Below are 16,187 nucleotides of genomic sequence, written 5' to 3'. Positions count from 1 at the left end.
GGCATTATTCTGCGTTCTTTTCCACTCCTTCAGCAAAGTCACTTACACGTGTAAACTGTTTTCAGCAGTTGATAATATATTTATGTAGCACCAGGCCAAGAACTCATTCTTGTGCTACTCCAAAGGGCTACATCGAAATCAGCAATGATGCCCCATTTCCAAATCCATTTTCACATCTGTCAGCTATTTAGTTTATTAATCCAGTTGTTGCATGGAAAGTTAATTTGCCCTGGATACTAATCGAACACCTTGAAGAAGTCTGACTATATTATATTAATAATCTTACATCTATCAACCAAACTTAAAATCAGATCAAAATACATACAAAGTCTGTTTGGCAAAATCAATTTTCCATAAGCCACGTTATCTTTCTTTCATTCTTTGTTAAGCAAGTCCCATATCAGCCATTCTTTTTCTATTTATGATGAATAACTTGTTAACTCTTTTAAAATACTGCCATAACAACAGAGTTCTTCCAGTCATAAAACCTTCTCACCAGGCAACATATCTTGTTTTGAATGTTTGTATTTTAATGATTATTTCTGGTTTTAGCAATGATAATTACTGTAATATAATATTGCTCTTTTCATCTAAAAGTCACCAATGGTCTTTACAAAGGACATACATAATTCTGAACTTGCAAATACATAGTCTATCACTGACAACAAAGAGGCATGCCATGGAGAAAGAAGAGGCTGGAGGAGGAATATATATATTAATCAAATAATTTAACCTCCACTCAAATGTATGCATTAAAGAATGAGGGAGGGAACAAGATAAGTGGCAACCTGAAATGCTAAAATATGTTTGCTTTGATTGATTGCTTGAAGAATAAAAGACACCAGAATTTCCACCAAAACTAATATTTGATAAAAACCATTCCTAAAGAAAATAAATTTTCCTTCAAAGGATGTTATTAGTCATTATCTAAGCTGAACTTTGACCAAGATACTGGTATACTCCTGAGAAAAGGGCAGCAGGGTGTGAAAACAGAGAGTAGGAACCTGGCCTTTGCTCACTGGCTGAAGGGTGGGATTTCTCACTAGATGTTTCCCTTCACCTCATCAGGCATTCATTCAAGAGCAGAAGTCACAGGTTTTGAGTCACAATGGCATCCTACTTTCCTCTGGACTTTCTTTCAAAATCTCCAATCCACATGTTTGCTAAAGCCAAGGTTTCCTAGTTTATAGGGCTTACAAATACTGCTGGAGAAAATCTGGTAGCTCTTTTACTGCCTCTGGTATTTCCATAGGTTAACCTGCCTTCCTGGAGAGTATAGGTGACTCTCCTTAAACAACACAGAAATTAGTCTGGATCCAGGTTTTGTGTCACAAAAAGAGGCCTCAGCATGAGGCCTCAGACTTCAAACTCTCTTTCTTAGGACTTTGCTACTGTTTTTCTAAAATACCAAACTAACCCTTTCTTGCTATCTTTCCAAATCCTTTATCTCAAAGACAGTGTTCTCAATAGTCTTTTATGGTAAATCTTCACTCAAGATGGATTCCTCATTAGTGCTTGCTCTGGGCAATGAAAAAGTGCTTTAAGATTTTTTATCGTTTGACTGCCATGCAAACATGCTACACTTATCAACACCAGAACTTCTGTGCATGCAAAAATATGTGAGACTTTCAGAAAGGTATAATGGTCTGTCCTTATATGCTGTTAACACCAAGTTCCCACCTTAGACTTCATAACCCCTCAGAGATTTATAATTCCTCTATTCTTCCCAATGAATCCCGTTTCACCTTCCAGACAGCCAACAAAGGACAGACTGGCTTTGCTGTGAAGCCTCCAGTAGAAAATTTACTCAATCATAAGTCTTGCTACAGAGCAATGACAGTCAGTCCTTAATGGCGTGCTGGCAGCCCACAAATGGGTGAAAAGAAATCATGTCTAGAAGTCAACCTGTCTATGGGAATATAACTTAAAATACTGCTACTTAATTATGGATTGGGCATGATTTCTTGTCTAAAACCTGAAACCTGCCTTTGAAAAATTCCTCTGGTGACCTGAAATTCTTTGAGACCTCTTGGAGATGTTGCTTCCTGTCTGCCCTGACTGCTGCACAGGAATATTTTTAGTTTTCTCTATTTTTTTTTCCTACTTCTAGTATTTCTCTCCAGTAATATATGATTTCCCACATCTTTTTTGTCATTGCTTCTTTTTTTTTCTCTCCTCTTATTTGGTTTCTCACCATTTTTCCTCAGTTCTTCCAGTTTCCCTATCTCTTATTTCATTCACCATTTCCCTCTCCAATCCTCCCCTTGCTTTACTTTTCCTCAGACACGTCTTTACTTTTTCTCCACCTTTTCCTGCTTCTCTTTTCCTTCTGATTTCCAACCTGCAAAGCAGTGCTATCCCCACAGGCTCTTCAGCACCCTTTGATCACCGCCTTGCCTCTGCAAGCAAGCTCCTCCAGCAGATCCACCTGCCCCAGTTAACCCAGATACTCCAAAGGGGTTGAGAGGGACTTGCTTTCCAGCAGGAGCCAGAGGAGGGTTAGCGCTGCCCTGAAGGTTGAAGCAGAGAGGGTCAGTTTGCCAAAGCGGGGAGCTTGGCAAGAAGACATGGTGCCAGCCACACGCCGCCTCATTTATGTTCCCCCAATTAAAGCAGCCTGTAGGGAAAGTAGCATGCCACTGTAGAGCACTGGTGTACTGACCCCTCTGAGTGCTTGTTAGCGCTCCCCATACTCAGCATTTCCTCTCACTGATTGATAGGACGATACGTGTGTGTATGGCAGAGAGCAGATTCATTACAGCACATTAGCCAGACAGGCAGACAAATGCCCACAGGGGCAGAAAAGCTGGAAGGAATAAATAAAAACTTTACTATTTTTCTTAAACTTCTTTTCCCCAGGCTACAGTGAGGAATACTGGAGGAACAGGAGAGCGGAGGGAGCCCAGAAGAGAAAGGGAATGGCAAGAACTGGAGGGAAAGTTTATTAGCAGTTAAAGAAAGTTTTAAAGTATTCATTGTTGGATTCAGAGTTTGAATAGTAGCTGAATCTCTACTTATCTTTTATTTCTTTCCCACTGCTAAATGAGAAAAAATGGGTCAGTGCATCAGATACCAAGCTATCTGAACATTCCTGATGTAACATCTCTGAAATGGCCACCTGGCTGCTCCACTCACTGCAATTAATCATACCTCAGTTTTAAAAATGAAAAACAAACTAGTATCAGCCTTTATCAACAGCTGCCACCATGTGGTATCTGAAATACCACAGTTACTTCCCATTCGAATAGAGAGAAATATGGTGGCGTCATCTATCTGTTCACTGATGGTCTTTAGCATTCGTTCTGTAACACACAGCTCGCAAGAGGCAACACGGCTGACGTGCAGCAGCTCTGCACCCCTGTGCATGCCCTGCTGAGGCCGAGGAGTGGGCAGCCTGTGCGTCATTGCCCTTGACACCATGGCTGCTGTACCAAACCACTTCCCCATTGCTTGTCCTTGGAGCTGGGACATCAGACCACAACCCAGGACCACCCCAGGCTGTCAACAGCCGTGCATGAAAAAAAAATGTATTCCCAAATGACTGATGCCAAAAATACATCTGCCAGATGCAGATTTACCAGGATGCAGCATCCTCTCTCCCCACGTCATGAGAAACTGCCTGCTCTGCCAGGGGGTAAGGAAGCAAACACGGAGCTGCTGGGCGCTGCTCCCGCTCCCCCCCCGCAGCCAGACCTCAGTCTGTCTGCTGCCTGGAAATATGGTATGATGTGGAAAGAAAACTCCAGAGGACATTCCACTATCCAAAGGGAAGATGGAGTGTAAGTTGTCAGCCCTAGATCATTAGAGAGTTGATCCTAAGATTAATGATTCAAGGAGCATGTTTTGAGGCAGCACAGGGACAAGACCTAGTTAGTTAATACCCCAGCATTTGCTTGCTTGAGCCCTACGTATTTTTTAGAACGTGTTAATTCCAACAGCTTCACCCCTCACCTCCCTCCTGGATTTCATTTAGGTGCACTTCAAAAGGAGCTAATTATGTTACAATTAAGGATAGCTTTCTGCAGATAACACAGCGTTCAGAAATCTGCTTTGTAAATATCTGTTGGTAATATAGGTACCTCTGAGATTGCTGGAGCTTTGTCTGATGAAAAGTGTGTTCCCACCGGCAAAAATCCATTGAACCCAGGATACTGTGAAACTGGCATATGACACTGTGAATAATGTGCATGGGTTTCTTCTTGAGGGTGCTTGTCTGTCCACTCTTGATCCTGTAGCTTTCCTCTGAGCTGAAACTGTAGTCCAGTCAGTGCCTGCAGCATTGCTTTATTTCTTCCCTTTCCACTATTAGCAGCGCTGAAAAAATCGCTATAAAACACACACACAAAATAGAAACAGCAATTTAATTTCTTGCACAATGTACCTTTACTATTGAAAAAAAAAAATCCTTAAATATAAAACCAAATTAATGTTATGGTTATAGGGCACCCATAAGGACACATTCCCTAACATACTACTGAATAAAAAAAAAAAAGATAAGAAGAAACAGTTGGCATTCAGTTAACAATCATGTTTGGAGGTTTGTGACTGACTTTGTTATTCCAAGGGAAGCCAGGTGCCAGTCTCTTGGGATTAGGTACAAAGGCAAGAAAAAAGTGGACATGTATGAATCTCAAAGGTGACTGCTGGGTTAATAAAACAGTCTGTTTTCTGTTCACCCACTCTTCCTCTCAGTGTGCAAGTACATTAAAATATGTCAAAAGGAAAGCCATTTGCTGGGGAAAAATAATTCAGCTAAAAGTCAAAATTTCCAGCTGGTGTGTTGCCTTGGTGTGTGCAAGCTCGCTAACAAAGTGACCCACACATCTCACTGGATGAAAGTTGGTATCCTCATTAAAGTAGAAACAAACACTTGAAAATAGGAACAACTGCCAGTTAAAAAAAAAAAAAAGGGACCACAATTGACATGAGAAGCCTTCATTTTTCCACATTCTGTTTCCTACTTGCTCTATAGAAGATACAGTATATATTTAAGTAACCTCTTAAAAAGTAATGAAGGTAAAACTGATTCTGTATGCAGTAACCATTCCCGTTTGCTGGAGGAATTGCGTTGCTAACAGCCATCCACATTATCATCCTATGTTTAGAAGAAGAAATATTTTCACAGTCCAGTTTCTAAACTGCCACGCACAACACAAGGATTGGTTCCTGCGAAGAGTAACCCTTTCAAAAGTGAATAGCTCTGGGGAAGAAAACTTTATATCAGAATTACTCATGCTAGAAAGGGTTAGTAGGATCAGCCTCCAACCCATTAAAATAAAAGCACATTTATACTGGTGTATACTGCCTTTGACCCCAGGAAACACAATGAAGCTTGAACACCACCACTAATTCACTGCAGTGCGAGCATTTTTTGTAATATGAACAACATGAGACATTAGATCTCCTGCTCCTTGGCCCAGGCCCTGGCAAAAAGCACTATCAGATGAACAGAAAGCAAAACTAGGGAAGTGGTGCACCATGGTGTGAGCCGCCTTTTGTTTAATGATGACATGATTTTCTCTGGGGAAAAAAAAGGGGGAGTAAAGAAGTTCTCCAAAATCTCTAATGACCACAGAAGAGTATATTACGATGAACTGTCTGAACCACAGAATCCCATCATGGGTGAGGTTGGAAAGGACCTCTGGGGATCATCTAGTCCAACTGCCCTGCTCAAAGCAGGGTCAGCCACAGCACATGGCTCAGGGCCCTGTTGGGTTTTAAATATCTCCAAGGACAGAGACTCCACAACCTCCCCAAGCAACCTATTCCAGTGTTTGACCACCCTCACAGTAAAAAATGCTTTTTCTTATGGGGGAATTGAAATTTCCCCCATTTCAGTTTGTGCCTATTGCCTCTTGGTCTGTCATTGAACACCACTCAGAAGAGCCTGGCTCTACCTCTGTACCTTTTTTACACCCCTCGTCAGGTATTTATACACATGAAGATCCTCCTGAGCCTTTTCTTCCCCAGACTGAACAACGCTAGCTCTCTTACCCTCTCTACGTAACTCACATGCTCCAAGCCCTTCAGCACCTTTGTGGCCCTTTGCTACATTTGGTCCAGTACATTCATGTCCCTCTTGCACTAGGCAGCCCAGGACTGGACCCAGCGCTCCAGCTGTAGCCTCCCCAGTGCTGAGGAGAGGGGAAGGATCACACCCTTAACTGGCAGGTGATGCAGTGCTGTTTCTGATGCACCCAAGGAGAGGTTGTTGGGCTTCCTTGTTGAAAGGGTGCATTGGTGGCTCATGGTCCACCAGGACTGCCAGGGCCTTCTCTGCAAAGCTGCTTCCCAGATGGTCAACCCCAGCCTGCACTGGTGTATGCAGTTATTCCTCCCCAGGTGCAGGATTTGGCATTTCCATTTGCTGAGTTTCTTGAGATTCCTGTCACCCCATTTCTCCAGATTGTCCCTCTGAAGAGCAGCACAAGCATCTGGTATAGCAACCAGTCTTCCTGATTCTCTGTTGTCTGCAAACTTGCACTCTGCCCCATCGTCTAGGTTATGAATGTAGATTTTAAGCAATATTGGACCCAGTATTGACCCCTAAGGGACACCACTAGTTACTGGTCTCCAGATAGTCTTTGTGATGTTGATCACAACACTTCGAGCTCATCAGTTCAGCCAATTTTCAATTTACTTCACCATTTACTGTCTAGTCAATAAATCATCGGTTTGTCTATGATGGTGCTATAGGAGACAGCTTCAGAGACCTTATTAAAGTCAAGCTAAACAACATCCACTGCTCTCCCCTTGTCTACTGAGCTCATCATCTCACTGTAGAAGCCTATCAGGTTGGTCAGGCATGGTTTTGCTTTTTCTTTAGTCTGCATTTTGCTGTTGATCTTCCTGTAGAAACCCTTCATGTTGCCATTCATGTCCCTCTCCAGATTCAACGCCAAAAAAAAAACCAACCGCCTTCAGCCCTGAAGCAGTCAGCCAGTTGGACTAGATGATCATTGTAGGTCCCTTCCAACTGAACTATTCTATTCTATTCTAGTCTAGTCTAGTCTAGTCTATTAAAATGGAATTTATTAATTTATCCAATGTTTCAATGTATATCAACAGGACCTTTTAAAATGTGTATTTTGTTTCTGACACTTAGAATTCCTTCCCATTATGCAAACGCCTGCTTACAATCTTTTTAAAAATGCATTTTATGAACTTGTTAAACTATAATAGCCATTAAGTAGCTGTTATGAGCTAAGATGTCAATACATATCCAAGAACATAACAAAAATTTTAAAACATTACATAGAACATTTTTGGTAGTGCCAGCAGCAGCAGTGGAGAAGAAGAAAGCCTTGTAGATTTTTCCTTTTGATCAAGACTTTTTCAATTTATTTCTTACTGGTTGATATGCACTAAAGAGGGGATAACTGTAATTGAATAAAAATGTAAGTTGTAACACTCCAACATCCCATCTTTTTGCCCACAAAATAAACATCACTTCTAAACCTTATTCCAGTAATATTGACCCCTGCAATTCTGTATAGAGTACTGCTTGAGTGTCCAGAATAAATGTCAGGACAAAGATCTGGCTTTGTTCTTTCAGAGCATCTTCAACTGAGGCTCTGATGTAAATACATCACAAAAACTTACAGCACTGCTTCTCACAGCAGCCTCTTCTAATAGATACAAGCAAGAGGGAAAGCTGAAGAAGAGTTTAGCTAACTCATCTGTGCTGATTCAAAAATAAAGTAAGAACAGAAATGTGCTGTATCTCCTAACTTCTAATGTTGCTCCTTAGCCACAAAGAATAAATGCTTAGTCCTTTTGTACACAGCCTTTGCTCCATTGTGCCTGGATTAATTACCTGCTTTGCACGTACGTGCACAGTCAGCTCCATACTAAAGCTCAGCAAAAAACGAAGTCTTCCCAAGTTCCCGGAAGGTCACCTTGTTCTTGTGTTTGAGCACCAGGCTGTCTCAAACGTGGGACTAGCTAATGTTGCTTCCTAGCTGTTCCACAGCGTGAACAGTTTCTCTTCCTTCCCTCACTGGCCCCCTCTCCTGTTTTGGCCCAACTGCTCCAATGTGAATACCTGCAAAGTATGAAATATGAAAACTGAGAAGATGGCTGTAACTGCCCCTTCCTGGTCACTGCAGTCTTATCAAGCCTATTTGGTGGTCACACTTGCATACTAAGAACCTAATCTTGCAGTCCTTTTGCAAGAAAAACTCCCCATTGACTGGTATGTCTTCGTATTAAAAAATTTACTGGATATGCAGAGCAGCAGTTCTGAACAAAGGAATTTAGTCATTTTTCTTTTAGTTTTTCCCTTCAAAAATGCCCTAAGGCAGTCATCTATTTCGGTCAATGGAAAGCTGAAAATGTTCAATAAAAAAAAAAAAAATCTATTTTTGAGCAATAGAAACATAAAAGACAACTAAACCCACAAATATTATTTTTGTACACATTGAGGACCACATTTCTTCACATTTCATTGACCTTTTTGTTAACTCTTTGCTTGCCAACTTTTTGCCTGGAGCAACTTTTGACAGTGAAGGAATCTGTGTTTATTAAGGAATGCACTTATGATCTCTTACTTATATTAGTGGGGGAGGAGGAGGACAGTCACATATACAAATGTTACGTATAAAAGACATACAGAAACTTCAAGTATATTTCCATTTATAAAAGTTTCATTTATATCAGCAATTTTGCAATTAAGAAAGTAAAAAGTAAGTTAAATTAATATTTTGAAACTGATATTGAACTTATATGATTTGCACAATAGCTTACAAATAGTTAAACAAAGTTAATCCTATGCAATTTCTGCAGTCATTTAAAATACAATTTGCCTCTTCCTGTGTTACTTTCTTCAGAACTGATCAAGAAGTAGCACCAAAAAAAAAAAAAAAAAAGAAAACCATGAAGTATCTTTTTCATATTTTTATTTTTGTTGACATCATTTTGAAATTTTAAAAATTTTCTAGTTGGACCAACAAGTCAAAGGGTTCCAATGGAAACAAAAAGATTTGAAAGCTGTGTTAAAATTAAAAGTACGTATGAGTTATTTAAGAATAAAAAACCTCATAAGAGTTTTGCATGAAAGTTATGTCCAAATGAAAGGTAAATATATAGTGGTTTGGAAATTTCCAATGAGTTTATCGAAAGAACCTTAACTCTGATCTGTAGCAATGTCAAGCAATAAATGTATATTCATGTTGATAGAGGTTTAGTCTTTGTGGCTCCAGAAAAGATTAAATTGATTTTTAAAAATTCAATAAAGTGTATGTAACTCCAAGTCTGGCATAATTTTTTTGGTTTATGTCCAGTTTGAGTAAAACATAAGACACAGAAATTCTGCAAAAAATATTTTACATTTTACAAAAGGGCATAGGGAAATAAGTAGGATGAGTTAGAATATTAAATGATGAAGATAATGAACAAGTGGGCTTACTTGAGAATTGGAAGGATGATTCACTAAACCAGAATTTCAGCAGTGTGTAAAAGGTATATTGGTGCAATAAAGGACAAGAATGAGAACTGGTCAGAGAGCTGCCTTAAGCTATAAAGGGGGACACCCAGGAGATTTGGAATTACATATCCAGATGCATCGCATTATAACTCAGGCAAAAGCCTTGCTGTAGAACATTAACACCTGAGAATCACACCTAGAATAATCTAATGAGCAATACATATCTTTTTGAGCAGCCTATACCAGAAAGATGAATAAAGTGGAAGGAAATTAAATTAAAGTAAACAGCACACATTGATAAAGGACTTAGGAACTGAGTTACGAAGAAAGCTGAGAAGAATTACATGACAAATACAGTGCTTTTAATATGATATATAAAAAAAAATATGAACACCAAGAAAGAAACAATTATTACAAGAAGAAAATAAGTTATCATTGTAATTATGGTGATATTAAGAATATTAAGTAGAATATCATAACAATCCTTCATAGAGAATATGAAGCAACAGGGATATATTGTCCCAAAGAAAGTGGTATAATCCCCATCATTTGATTCGTTTAAATTGAGACTTGGCAAAACATTAGTGAAGTTATTGTACAGTAGGTCATGATCCTGTATTGGCAGGGGATGGACAAAATGACCTAGCAAGCCTTTTCCTTCTCAATCTTCTTTGATTCTAAAAGGGTCTAAGTCAGATGCTTCCATCATTTGTCTACGAGATCAGCAGAGCTCAGAGCTACCACAGGGAGACCCGTAAGGGTGAGGGTGAATGTAGACTGGGCTAATAAAATATCAGAAGCCCATAACAGTCAAGAAATTCTTTTTCTTTTATTGTTATAAATATATATGTATCTTCTTTTCAGGGTTCAGCGTGAATGACTGCACAGAAAACTAAATTTTAAGACATTGAAAGGCAAAATAAGTGTAGAGGTCACTACTGCAGAGGGATCAGGCTGGAGTAGCAGCAAAAGAAAATGTATAGTCCCCTGCCATCAACTTTTTGAAAATGCAGGTCTCAAAGGTAAGGCAGTACCAGGATTTCATGCACAAACTTTTTTTTTCTTGATTACCATTCACATAGAAACAAGTTTTTGAAGAAAAGCTCTTACCAAAAGCTTCATTGCTGCCCATCTACGCTGTTTCCAGTCTTTCTTTAACAATTGACAGCATTAGAAAGTAATGTTTGAGAAATAACCTAGAACCAAGGAAAGCTATTTCATTTGAAAGCATTCAGGAAAATCCAATATCCTGATGACAATTAGGGTTTCTTGTTATAAAGGCAGGAGGTGATGAGACAGGATAGCAACTACTGGTTATGGTCTGTAATGCCTGGGTCTGTTGTGACCACAGAGTCTGACCATCAGCCCTAGATTTCACTGAGGGCTTCCTACCTCCACTCTATGTCAGAGGTGTGTTCAAAAGCATTGGGTGTCAGCCTAACAGCATGTGAATGGGACAACTAAATATTACTGCCTACACCACCATTAAGGCTGCGTGTCATGCTGACCTTGTATAGAAGTGGCCAGCCTAAAGCGCAAGTGTAAAAAGACATAGAGAAAGGGCAGCTATTAGTAAAGCCTCCAGCTGATGACCTACAGACGTGGAGGTGGCTGTGCATGTAGCCACCCTACCTTGCCTCCTTCTGAAGCTGAGGAGAAAACCCTATGATTTGCTGCCAGCTTCATCTGAGGGAAAGATTAGTGTTAGTTCTTTCTTAAACTGACTGCACATGTGGATCTGATGTTCATGCCAGAAAAACTGTTAGAGTTATAAAAGGGAGAGACTGTTAGACACATACAATGCCTGTAACAATGTAAAGAGACAGAGCTGATGAGTTTTTCGCTGAAAAAAAAACTGCCTTATAAATCTCTCTTAAATTTGTTTGAGGCAGTCACTGAGCATGTGGAAAAACTGGAGGCAGATTGCACAGTTCACTAGGTCTTCCAAAAGGCTTTCAGAAAGTTCCCTCACCAAAGGTGGCTAAAGAGGACTACGGCACAGAATCAGAGACCCCCTCACAAGGATTGATATCAGGCTGAAAAAAAGGAAACAAAAAAGTAGGGATAAATGGTCAGTTTTCTCAATGAAATAATAGAATAGAATAGAATAGAATAGAATAGAATAGAATAGAATAGAATAGAATAGAATAGAATAGAATAGAATAGAATAGAATAGAATAGAATAGAATAGAATGGGATAGGATAGGATAGGATAGAAGGTGATAGGATAGAAGGGGATAGGATAGAAGGGGATAGGATAGAAGGGGATAGGATATTTCGTTTGGAAGAGACCTACAATGATCATCTAGTCCAACTGCCTGACTACTTCAGGGCTGACCAAAAGCTAAAACATGTTAAGGGCATTGTCCAAATGCCTCTTAAACACTGACAGGCTTGGGGCATCGACCACCTCTCTAGGAAGCCTGTTCCAGTGTTTGACCACCCTCTCAGTAAAGAAATGCTTCCTGATGTCCAGTCTACACCTCCCCTGGTGCAGCTTTGAACCATGCCCACATGTCCTATTACTGGATACCAGGGAGAAGAGCTCAGCACCTCCTCTCCACTTCCCCTCCTCAGGCAGCTGTAGAGAGCAATGAGGTCACCCTTCAGCCTCCTTTTCTCCAAACTAAGCAAGCCCAAAGTCCTTAGCCACTCCTCACAGGAGACGCCTTCCAGCCCTTTCACCAGCTTTGTTGCCCTTCACATCCTTCTTAAATTGTGGGGTCCAGAACTTCACACAGTACTCTAGGTGAGGCTGCACCAACACTGAATACAGAGGGATATTCACCCCTTTTGACCGGCTGGTTATGCTGTGTTTGATGCCCCCCAGGATGTGGTTTGCCCTCTTGGCTGCCAGGGCACGCTGCTGACTCGTACTGAGCCTGCTGTCGACCAGCACCCCCAGATCCCTTTCTGCAGGGCTGCTCTCCAGCCACTCCTCTCCCAGTTTATACTTGTGCCTGGCATTACTCTGTCCTAGGTGCAGAATCCAGCATTTGGACTTGTTAAATTTCATCCCATTAATCACTGTCCAATGCTCCAATCTATCCAGATCCCTTTTTGCCATTAGCAAAATCCCAGAGGTGTCACTGGATGCTCCAAATGTTCGGAAATAGTGTCTAAAAACTGTAGAGAGGAAAGTAACAAAATTTGCTGGTTATTGAAGATAGTGTAACTGAAGGGTCTCATGACATTGACTGAACACTTAAAAAATGGCAGATGAAATTCACTGTCAGCAAAAATTCTGTGATGTGCTTGGGGGAACACATTTCTAATTTTATACACTATTGGCAGAAGCTCTTATGGAACTAGTTGTTACCACTTAGGAAAGGGTTTTTAAGCCAAAAATTTCTCTAAGATGGCAAATCCAATTGTCAGTGGCAGTCAAACTAGCAGACAATATTAGAAAAAAACTACACAGAAAACAAAGTAATGTCATGGCTTAAATTCAGTGCATTCATACCTCAAATATTGTGTCCTTGTCTATCTGTGTAAAAACAACACTGCAGAAATTGAAAGGTGCTAAAAAGAACAGCAAAAGTGTTTGAAGATATGCCATGACTTCTTCATGAGGACCAAGTAAACAGACAAAATTCTCTGTCCTGGAGAAAAGACACCTCTAGCATGATAGGATACAGGTATGTGTAAAACATGCATGGACTGAAGAAGGTGAAAACACTTCATACTTTTCATTAGTTAAGAAGTAGGACCATATGTCCATGATAAAATGACCACAGGACAAGCTCAGAACAAACAAAAGGAAAACATTTTCACTTATGTCTAAAGTGTGATACTTTTTGTCAGAGGATTACATAGAGAAGAAAAAGTTATATAGGTTTGAAAAGTCACTGGGTTAACTAATGGAAAAATATCAAGGGCTATAAATTACAAAGATACTGTATCTCTAGCTCAGGAAATACCTGAGCTGCAGATTGCTTGAAGCTGGGATTGTTTCCCAGGGGACTATGACTGTTTTCTGGATTTGTCCTTTGACTCTTATCTAGGCTTCTACTACTGCTGACTGCTGAAGACTGGGTACTGAGCCAGAAAGATGCCTGGTGTGATCCACTACAGTGAATTATTACATTCTGATGAGGAAACAGAGAAGAGCTTCTCTGGGGAGATAGGATTGTTTCCTGTGCAGTGTACATCATCAATACCTTTAACCATCAACTAACCATATGAGGCCTCACTGCACCACAACAGTACTAGCCTTACAAAAAGTATTCATATATCCTAACAGCTACTGAAAATCCTTTAGGCATCCAGTTGCCATAAATTTCATTAAGCTTTAATATGACCAGTAGGACAAGAAAATAATTTGGTTTCTCTTCCAGAATGATTTTTTTTTCAAATCTGAAGATCCTTAGCAAGCCTTGTAGCTCCAACATTCTCTGTGCCATAAAAAGAGGAGAGAATTGGCTTTGACATAGCTTTCAAAGGCCAGAAAAATTGTTGCACAGGAGTCACTGAAGCACAGAGAAGTTAAAAATAAATGTGTTTCTTGACTTGTGGCATTAATGGTTAGCAACAAACAGCAAACACATCAGAAGACTAACAGGCATTTCAACTCAAGAGGACATCTTTAAATGCTTCCAAAATTATTTTATTTTGGGGGATTCAGTAAGGGTGGCTTTTATATTGAGGATAGTGGGGTCCATCCCCACCAGAGCTTAATAACTTCACCAAAACCTTTCTTTGTCCTCCTGTCATAGCTACTGCATGTCACTATTAATAACATGTAGTAGCAGCATAACCCAAAGAAAAGAGCATGCAAGGAAGAGGTAACATGAAACAATGAAGGCAGCTCATAACAAGTTATAACATCTTACAATACATAGCAGGTTTTCATAATTATTTTTTTAAAACTAATGCTCAAAGACATTGCAAAGTTCTTGTGTATTTGCAAACCTGCAGAGTAGTCTCCAGGGGATTTCACTGGCTAACCCCAACCTCACAGAGACAAAGATGTGGCACCTTCGGCTGAACATGGAAAGGAGTACATAGGATAAAGTCACAAAGTCTTTTGCAAGGTAACAGCTATTTTTTCTGTTTTCCAATGTGTAACAACTAGATATTGTCACTTTATTACATTATCTTAATAAGGAATAGCCTACACCCACTTGTATTCTACGATACTCTTCAACATTTGTTGTTTTTTGAATGTCTACATGCACACTCATGTAAATACATGCACATTTTCCACCCAAGCTAAAGTGCATCTGAACCACCACTGTTTTACAATCTAAACTATGTTCATTAGCTAACACAGTCTTGTGGTGTAATTCTAAGGAGAGTGTTTCCATAACAGAAGTCCTACTGCCTTTCGGTAGAGCATGAGCTCCTCAGTCAGCAAGGGAGTTTGAAAATTCTACATCAGTGCCTCTACCTGCCTTCAGCATCAATGGCAGATTCAGGATTACAGGGCATAAAATCGTAATAATCTATTTAAAGGAATATTTTATCACAATAATAGACATCAGAGACTATAATATGATTAATAGAGAACCTTGAATCACCAGCTTTTGACACCCTCAAGTGTCACAGTGCTTGACAGTGTGGAGGGTGTTCAGAACCTCACAGTTCTAGTTCCTTAGAGTATTTGTCCCTGACTCCCTGATATTAATCCACTTACCAGACTACCAAAAGAAAAACTATTTTCTGTTTTTTTTAGATCTCAGACCATCTAATCTCTTAGCCTGAAAACCATGCTAAAATGTCAACATTCTGGGGTTTTTTTAACTTTTTTTTCAATTGTACATTGGCATAGATGGTGTTTTTGCACTAATTTCATGAATCATTCCTTGATGTCCTACAGACTAGCAGCAAAGCAACAATCCACAGTTCATAACTGAGAAGCATTGCCTTCCAGCACTCAAAGCAGAAATGAAGACAGCACATGGCCAATTAGTATATTAAAATGCTGATTGGTACTGTCAATTTTGTTAATGAAAATGTTAGGGACTCTGAATATTATGTTGTCCTGGATTCAGCTGGGATTGACTTAATTTTGTTCCTAGTAGCTGGTATAGTGCTGTGTTTTGGATTTAGTAGGAGAAGAATGTTGATAACACACTGATGTTTTAGTTGTTTTAGTTGTTTTAAGTACTGCTTACACTAGTCAAGGACTTTTCAGCTTCCCATGCTCTGCCAGGTGTACAAGAAACCGGGAGGGGGCACAGCAAAGACAGTTGATCCAAACTGACCAAAGGGCTATTCCATACCACATGACGTCATGCTCAGTATATAAACTGGCAGGGGGGGGAGTTGGCTGGGGGGCAGCAATCGCTGCTTGGGGACTGTCTGGGTATTGGTCAGCAGGTGGTGAGCAATTGCATTGTGCGTCACTTGTTTTGTATAGTCTTTTTTCATTATTATTATTATTATTATTACTTTCTCTTCCTCTGCTGGAGGTGTGGAGGGTGAGAGAGTGGTTATGTGGTGCTTAGTTGCCAACTGGGGTTAAACCATGACATGTGTAAGCATCTCTTTAAAAATATTATAGCAGTTGTAAATGATCAGTCTGGATATTGACATTGAATGTGTAGTTGGATTTGAAAAGTTTCTTTTCAGCCTGAGAGGAATCTGTTTATATGCTGAGATTGAGATTTCTAGCCCACAGAGCCAAAACCAGAAGATCTGGTAATTACCATTACAATGGCAGGCACTTTGGGACATGGTTTAGTGGGCATGGTGGTGTTGGCTTGGTGGTTGGACTGATCGTCTTAGAGATCCTTTCCAATCTTAATGATTCCTAGTTTTT

The 16,187-nt window shown here is 39.9% G+C and overlaps 1 protein-coding gene across 1 annotated transcript in view; it reads right to left on the bottom strand.

The window, feature by feature from the left end:
- Window positions 1–4,280, bottom strand: part of TFEC (transcription factor EC) — a 92,987-nt gene extending 88,707 nt beyond the window's left edge. The window contains exon 1 of the mRNA XM_075713166.1: window positions 4,080–4,280. Coding sequence (XP_075569281.1) covers window positions 4,080–4,280 — 201 coding nt within the window. The remainder of the gene's footprint in view (window positions 1–4,079) is intronic.
- Between the last annotated feature and the right edge of the window lie 11,907 nt (window positions 4,281–16,187).

Source organism: Pelecanus crispus, chromosome 1, assembly GCF_030463565.1.
Source record: "Pelecanus crispus isolate bPelCri1 chromosome 1, bPelCri1.pri, whole genome shotgun sequence".
Classification (NCBI taxonomy): Eukaryota; Metazoa; Chordata; class Aves; order Pelecaniformes; family Pelecanidae; genus Pelecanus; species Pelecanus crispus.
This window is presented reverse-complemented; position numbering and strand designations above follow the sequence as displayed.